Source organism: Ornithodoros turicata, chromosome 1 (assembly GCF_037126465.1).
Source record: "Ornithodoros turicata isolate Travis chromosome 1, ASM3712646v1, whole genome shotgun sequence".
In the NCBI taxonomy this organism is placed as follows: Eukaryota; Metazoa; Arthropoda; class Arachnida; order Ixodida; family Argasidae; genus Ornithodoros; species Ornithodoros turicata.
In genome coordinates this window covers 172,425,141-172,433,369 of record NC_088201.1, presented here as the reverse complement: position 1 = coordinate 172,433,369, position 8,229 = coordinate 172,425,141, and the positions used below count along the sequence as shown (strand labels likewise).

Genomic DNA, 8,229 nt, shown 5'->3' with positions numbered 1-8,229 from the left:
TGATCTGCCGCCGGTTAAGAAGTGCGAGGGCGTAATTGGTGGCGCTTCGTTGGGATCAGAACTCACACCGGTTAGCGGCCTACTATTTATCACCGCTTCAATTTCGTGGAGCAACGTGGTGAGCCCTTCAAAGGTCTGACGCGTTCGTCCAAGTGAGACCTTCAGTGCGCTTTTCATGGTCCGAATCATCCTGCGTGTCGGGGGTCGACTAGCTGAGCTTCTTGACTCAGACAGCTTGAAACATCCTATCATCTTACCAAACACGCACCTGTTCACGTGTTTGGTAAGATGATAGGATGTTTCAAGCTGTCTGAGTCAAGAAGCTCAGCTAGTCGACCCCCGACACGCAGGATCTGGTCGCTGTCCAGGAAAGGCCGCAGTGTCGCGAGTCGTGAGGAGCGGGGCAGTGGATCGGCACGACGAAGAAGTGCGAGGGTTTCGTGAAAGACTTCCTCTTGGACTTGCCGAATCCAGTATAGCTCCGCTTCGGCGATCTCGGATGCAGTTAACGGGCCGCGGTTGTGTGATTTTCTGGGATGGGCGTTCTTGATGAACCTGGCAACCCATGCAGTGACTCGAAGCATTTGGCTGAGAGTGCCGTAACGATCTAAGCTGAACACAGGCGGAGGACGTACTGCTGACGCAGCGTTGCACATTGATGGTAGAGGAGCGTCCTCAGTGCTCGGTGGTGGCGACGGAGGATGATCGGACCACTCGGAATGCCAGTTATCGCGGGGCTGAGAAAACCATGGAGCTCCATGCCACCAGAGAGACTCGTTCCGTAGGCGATGAGCAGAAATCCCGCGAGTTAGAAGATCTGCTGGGTTGTCCCGGCTCTTACAATGGTGCCATGCGGAGTCTGTTGTCAACTGGCGAATTTCGTTCACACGGTTCTGAACGAAGACGGGTGTCCGGGACTGTGCGCTTGTGATCCAGTGGAGTGCGACGGTGGAGTCTGTCCAGAACTCCGTACGCAGCGGAGAGGGTAGTGGCATCTTTCGTGCATGCGCAGCCAGCCGCGCAGCGATGAGGCACGCGAGGAGTTCCAGGCGCGGAAGAGAGACACTCTTGACCGGTGCTACACGTGCCTTGGCAAGGAGAAGGGATGCGGTCCACTGTTCCTGCGGATCGAACGTGCGTAGATAGATTGCAGCTCCATACGCGCGGGGGCTGGCGTCAGCGAACACGTGGATCTCGTCGTTGCCGTCCGATGAAGTCGACGACGAAGGCAGAAGGCGCGGCAGACGTATCGAGTTTAAGTGCGGTAGCTCGGAACACCAGTCCGCCCACTGCATGAGGTGCGGAGCTTGCAATGCATCATCCCATCCTTGATCGCGTGCCCATAACGACTGGAAGACTAAGCGGGCTCGTATTGTGAACGGTGAGAGATATCCGAGTGGATCGAATATCCGTGCCACGCCGTGAAGAATGGTGCGCTTCGTGATGGGCTGGTTGGCGAGATAGGACGAGATGCCATTCATAGTGAAAGTAACTTCGTCGGTGGGACGATGCCAGTGCAACCCGAGGACCTTCACCGTCTCCTGACTGCTCACTGTATCGTACGCGATGCCGTCTTGGCAGAATTGACGGCTGAGGGTCGGCGAGTTGGAACACCACTTGCGGAGGTCCATGCCAGCTTCTTGCAGCATCGTGACTGCCTCACGATAAATCTGAAGCGCGTCTTCTTCTGATGTGGCTCCTACGATGAGGTCGTCCATGTAGAAAGCGTGTCGAAGGCGCTCTGTAGCCGCTGGGTACTTATGTTGCACACTATCGAAGTGGTGACGGAGTGTGGCGGCTAGGAGAAACGGACTAGATGCGGCTCCAAAGGGGACACGCGTCATTCTCCATTCCTGGATCTGGGGGCATGGGTTTCCTGGACATGGAAGGTCCTCTGGCCACAGAAAACGCAATGCGTCGCGGTCTTCGGGACGAATTAAGATCTGCAGGTACGCTTTCCGGATATCCACGGTGAGAATGATAGGATAACAACGGAAGGACACCAACTGAAGCAGTAAGTCTGCGTTGATGTTGGGCCCCTTCTGCAGTACTTGGTTTAACGATGGGGCACCGCTGACGTGTGACGAAGCGTCGAATACCACGCGAACCTTTGTTGTCACTGCTTCCTTCCGGATTACAGCATGGTGAGGAAGATAGTAGAGGTTCTCCTGAGGTACCTCCGGGGCCTTCTCTGCGTGGCCTTCGAGGAAATATTCGGAAATCGTGTCGTGGTACTCTTTTAGGAGATCCGGATGGTCTCGAAGACGCCGAAGCTGCGAGAGTAGTCTCGTCTGCGCGATGCTGCGATTATCAGCTAAGACTCCACAGCAAGAGGGCTTGATGAGGAGTGGTACCTGGTACCGGTCTCCCTGAAACGTGACATAATCTTCGAACTGTTGTTGCGCTGGGTGACTCTGAGTTTTCCCGTCGACAAGGTCAGTGATTCCAAGGGTGTCCAGCTTCCACATCTCAGCTGGGTCGAGGTCACAGGATTCTATTGGGCCGCACGCAAGCGAGAGTGCCGTTACTACTGTAGACGGAGCAGATGTGGAGTGAGGATAGGATCCGTGAATCACCCATCCGAGACAGGTTTCCACAGCTGTTAGATCCGGTCGGAGACGTCGAATGCTGCCGGTTACCATCGTCCAGTAAACGTCCGACCCAATCAGACGATGCATCGGCGATGTCCAGACCCAGGTCGTGCATCTCATTCAAGAGTGTTGCGTCCAAGGAGTGATTGGTAACCGCACAGACCTCAGGAACTTCTAGTGCCTCGAAAGTAATTGTTTCTGGATGGTACTGGCTCCTGAGCGTCAAGGCTACCCTCCGACAATGGTACGTTGTTGGAGTCTTGCTACGCCCAAAGGTGTATACGGTTATGCTCTCCGTGCCGAGAACTGGGCATTGGAGCTGTGTGGCGACGTCTTGACGGATATAGGAACGATGGCTACCAGTGTCGAAGAGCACCCGAACAAGACTAGTGCCGGTGTTTCCGATGGCGAAAGCTCGAGCAGTTTGCAACAAAACAAACTGAGTTCGTCGGAGGCACGCTGCTGTGGTCACCGGTGAATTGGATGCGCTTGAACTGTCTCGGTGCTCCCGGTTGGATATCTGGATCTGTGATCCCGGGTCGGGGGTATGGACGGCGTTGACGGCAGCCGGAGAGCGATCAGGACGGCTTGGTTGAATGTCGTGAAGCAGCAAAAGGTGGTGCCCACGACATGTCATGCATGTGAGTGATCTCGACGATCGACATTCCCGCGCTAAATGGTTGCGTTTGCCGCATTTGAAGCAACAGCGATTGGCCCCGAGAAGCCTTCGCTTCTCAGACGGAGGAAGCGTGGCTTGACATTCCGTTATCCCATGGGCGGTGCTGTTGCATAGCGGGCAACTCCGTGGAGGACTGCTTGTCGGTGTCGATCGTGCGGTTAAGGACAAGGCTGTCTGGGGAGCATCACTGAAGGAGTCTGAAGATTCACGTGCGAGAGGCTTGCGATGGGCGAGGCGGCAGTCTTCTCGACTTTCTATGTGACTACGAAAAAACTTCATTACGTCTTCGACGGCTTTGATCCGTTCTGCGGTAAGGATGTCGCTCGTAACAGACTGTGAGGCAGTGGATCCGGTGGTGGGCCCGGTCGACTCAGCGCGCTCGATCTGCCGTTGCCAAAACTCGACGGCCAGCTCCTCAGGAAGGCAGCGCATCACAACGCGATGCAGTATCACCGCGTAAGTTGATTGGGGAACGCCGAGGTTGTTGAGGCAGCCAGTTCTGAACTTGATTGAGTCGTAGAGATCCCTCAGCTTCTCGACGTCCTTCGCAGCTGCTACAGGATGAAGACTTAAGAGCTTGTCGATGTGTGCGTCCACGAGTGCTGCCTGTCGTCCGAATCTTTGTTGCAGTGTACTGATGGCCGTATCGTAATTGGAATCAGAAATCCCAATCCATTCGATGGCTCGCCTAGCAGGTCCGGACAGATAAGAGAGAAGATATTTAAACTTCTCTATCTTTGGCAGGGAAACACACTCATGAATCGTTGTCCGGTAGTGGTCCCAAAATCCCTGCCAATCATCCACCTTGCCCGAGAATGCAGGCACGTGCAACTTGGGAAGAACGACGGACCGAACGGTGGCTGACTGGTGGCTACCGGCGGCTATTGAAGGTGCAGTTTGCGGCCGTTGATTGGAGAGAGCTGTGGGAGCAACCGCAGAGCTTCGTATGAGGAGTTGGGCCTTGGAAACCGCGAGGCAGATGTCGTCCTGATACCGACTGGCCGCCGTGAAATCTTCCTCGAACTGCTCGTCGCTTATTCCTGCTTGAACGGTTGTGTCGAGATCCTTGAGCTCCCTAGACTTCTGCTCAAGGAGACGCGCCGTATCTTCGACTTCGGGGAGCGAGGGCTCATCACTACTGGAGAGGGCTTCGAGCCGATGAATGAGCCTCGTAACGGCGGCGCGGACGATGCCTCGGGCCTTCTGGTCTCGATTCATGGCTGGATCGACGATGATATCCGGCTCGACGGACCAAAAATAATGTAGACAAAGGAGACCAGACCCGATACCAGCAGCTGACTTTACTAGAAGTGAACTGAACTGTAGCTCAGCCTACAAGCGAAATGACCAAAGCGCGAGACCCCCGCGCCCCCATTCTCCTCTTCGTTCTCAATCTTTAACACCCTGTTATTCAAGAAGGAAGGTGTGTCCTCCTTGCATGATATGGAAAAAACAAAGAGCGGCCTCTTGCCATAGAGGCCGTTCCATCGTTCCACCATCTCCACAATAATTCCATGTGACAATGATCTGCACCTTCCAGACCATTTTGGACCTTCTGGTTCATATTCGCCCCATTTGGTAGGTCTTTGTCTTGTTTCTTTGTCTCTCTTTTTAAATTACACCTTTGCATTAGCTCACGTCTTTCGGCAGGATTCACCATACGAGGGTGGTTCCAGAAGTTTCCGGCCTGAGGTAGAAAATGCGCGCGAATTTGAAAATGCGATTAAGGACGAGTGGCGCCATCTGTTGGAGGGCAGGAGCATCACCCTCACCCTCTCCATGCTTTTGTCGGTTGGAGAGCACAATTTCAAACAGCCCGGGTGCACTCTTCAGTGAAAATGGAAAAAATCAAGTACCGCACTGTGATAAAATTCTTGACAAAAGAGAGACTTTCGCCTAAAGAAATTAAGGCACGACTGGACAACGTGTACAGGGAAGCCTTTCCATCGTACACAACAGTAAAAGACTGCGCTAAGCAGTTTCGACTGGGGCGAGAGTCCTTTGAAGATGATCCACGCGATGGTCGTCCAGTGGAAATGGTGACACAAGAAAATTTGTCTCTTGTCGAGAAGGAAGTGCTGAGCGACAGGCGTGGGAAGGTGAAGGAAATCTCAGAAAGGCTTGGGCTTTCCAAAACAACCATATTTCGCATCATCGGCGAGGGCCTTCACATGAAAAAGGTCAGTGCGAGATGGGTGCCACGATTTCTCTCGTCAGTTCAAAAGCAACAGCGCGTCGTCTGTGCCAAAGAGTTTTTGGAGCTCTGTCAAGAGAAGGAAGAAGAAATATTGAAGTAAATTGTCACAGGGGATGACACTATGGTGGTCTACTATGATCACCTTTTGAAAAAGGAGTCGATGGAATGGCGCAAAACAGGAGAAGCACCCCCAAGAAAAGCCAAGGTCACACAATCGACAAAGAAGATCATGGCAACAATATTTTGGGATTGTCATCCTGCTCATCGACTTCAAAGAGAGGAACAGCACAGTGAATGCGCTTATTATGCTTCACTCCTGCACCGACTGCGAGACGCCATCAAGGAAAACAGGCGCGGCAGGTTGAGTCGAGGTGTCCTGTTGCTCCAGGACAATGCCCCTGTTCACATGGCTTCTGTTGCCGAGGCTGCACTGAACGAGTGCGGCTTCGAAGAAATCCACCACCCACCCTACAGTCGAGACTTGGCACCGAGAAACTACTTCCTGTTCTCAAACTTGAAGAAGGATCTCAGAGGACGGAGATTTCATAACAATAGTGAGGTGCAAGAGGCAGTTTTCCAGCATTTTGCGGACAAAACTTCGGACTATTTTTTCAAGGGTATGAGAATGCTGGTTGAAAGGTGTCAAAAGTGCATCGAAGTTAAGGATGACTATGTCGAAAAGTGATACACTTGTTTCGTCTCTATGACTATTAAAATTTGGTCGGGCCAGAAACTTATGGAACCACCTTCGTATCATACATTGTGCAACTCTCCGTCCAATTCATTTCCAGTTCGAGTAGTGATTTTCCCTGTCTGGACATAGAATCCTTTTCACTGGCACACAAGGAAGGGATAGAAACGCCCAATCATCAAACACACAGGCACTCCCTCTACCGAGCAACCTCTCCCAACAACTAGCTCAAGCGTTCTTTAAATGCAAAAAAAAAGTATTGAGTTTTGATTTTCTGTGACTGCAGTGCCACACTGTCTCGTATGGGGGCCACAAATGTGCGAGTAAATTTCTCTCTCTCTCCCCTGTGGCATGTTCTAACACAAACCTTTTGTTTTGTAGTGTCGTGGGGAAACCCGGACGACAGCCCAAGTGACAAGGTCTTCGTTTGTGTGCCCTGGTAGCCAAACACGACGCCGTTGGACCCCTTCTTGTAATATTCTGTTCGTGGGATCGCACATCTGTATGTTTAGATTCAATAAAACTATTTCTACGAGTCAGAAAAACAGAGTCTCAACATAGTTATTCAGACTGTTTGATGTGTTCCATTTCGAAATGGTATTTCAATAAGTCAGTGACAAAGTTCACAATCTAGGCCAATTGCAAATTGTTTTGACACTGCCGTGCATACTTAACATGAGCAATGGACCGAGAGAGAACATCCATGACATCTGAGGTCATGTACCTCAGTTCAGCATTCGCTGACTTCAAAAATTCACCCAAGAGACCATCCGCAAGGGTATGCATCATTCTTGTAACAGGCATAGATCTGATGCACCACCACCTGCAGCGGCCCTGGAGAGATCTCTTCTATATTTCCGAACAGCACCATGTCTATGACATAGCAAAAACCAGTGATTACGAGTTCGTTCGAGAGACTCTTCTAGTTGAAGCAGTCCTTCTCAATTCTTTCCAAGAACCGTGGATGCGCAAATTTGTTTGCAAAGGGTCGTAACTGAACATTTTCATGTATTGTTCAGAGCGATGATGCGAGCGCAGTGTGTGCTCCCCTTACAGAGTGTTTTCAAATAAACATGCACAATGAAACGAGAGTGCAACAGAAACGAAGATGCAGCCCATAGCCACGGGGTGTGCACACATGTGTGCTGGCTGGGCGTGCAGAGAAAGAGAGCGAAACTGAAACTTGGAGCTGAAGGGAGCGTGCGAGGGGTGACCGCTGGCTGATGGCTGCAGCAGGGGGTGCTAGCAGCGCTCGCGCATGCGTACCATCTCCACGTCAGCCGTGGCCTCGCCCTCATCAGGGGTGGTTGTGCGAAAGGTCTCGCTACTGTCGCCACCCAACGTCAGTCGTGCTCCAGCTCTCGTTGGAAGATGTCAGGCACTCCGTCGCCACTGGTCATTCAGCCATTCTCGAGCAATTTCTTCAACACCGCAACATGCCGCAACACACAGGGTGGGCTGCACACGAGTTAGATGCTGCTCAATTAGCGTGGTGACTCACTGGATGGTCCCAGTTGCTGTGGGGGTCCTGATTGTTAATTAATTGAATTTAATGACGTCAAGATCCTTGTTTTGTTGGCGGCACCCAGCGGTCAGTCCCTACTACTAGCATGTTGGTTACATTGCCTGATCACTTCGCGTACCTGTTGGATTCTGGCGCGCAAACAACACTTACCGAAAATTATAAGCGTGTCGTCGAAGTAACGATATATTTTCCCATTAATTACATTATGATGTACACGCAGTATACCACTAGTATCCCTAAGGCATCTCTACAAGGTCTTGAACGTCCTGACTATCTGAGCGTCCATGCGATATCTGTGGGATGTTCCAGAACGACACTCGCGTTTCAGTTTTACCTAGTTTACCTAGTGAATAACAGATATCTCAGGTACTTCTGATAGGGGCCTCACGCTACCACTACAATATCGCAATAGATCGACGCTGACTCTGCATTTTAAGCTACTACTCTATCAGCCAGCATGGTGTAAGCTACGACGACTATGCCAGTACCAATGTATGCATCTGCTGTTCCGAAAGTATACAACTCGCACCTGTACCAGAGGTGAGG

The 8,229-nt window shown here is 51.7% G+C and overlaps 2 protein-coding genes across 2 annotated transcripts; both read right to left on the bottom strand.

The window, feature by feature from the left end:
• Positions 1-272: 272 nt before the first annotated feature.
• Positions 273-2,468, bottom strand: LOC135390028 (uncharacterized). The gene has a single exon (XM_064620053.1). The coding sequence runs from the start codon at positions 2,466-2,468 to the stop codon at positions 273-275; it is 2,196 nt and encodes a 731-aa protein (XP_064476123.1).
• Positions 2,469-2,484: 16 nt separating this feature from the next.
• Positions 2,485-4,488, bottom strand: LOC135390017 (uncharacterized). Its single transcript, XM_064620044.1, has one exon. The coding sequence runs from the start codon at positions 4,486-4,488 to the stop codon at positions 2,485-2,487; it is 2,004 nt and encodes a 667-aa protein (XP_064476114.1).
• Positions 4,489-8,229: the final 3,741 nt, after the last annotated feature.

What these genes read in the sequence shown, in the direction of transcription:
- LOC135390028 (XM_064620053.1), bottom strand. Translation starts at nt 2,468, where the DNA reads ATGTGGAAGCTGGACACCCTTGGAATCACTGACCTTGTCGACGGGAAA.
- LOC135390017 (XM_064620044.1), bottom strand. Translation starts at nt 4,488, where the DNA reads ATGAATCGAGACCAGAAGGCCCGAGGCATCGTCCGCGCCGCCGTTACG.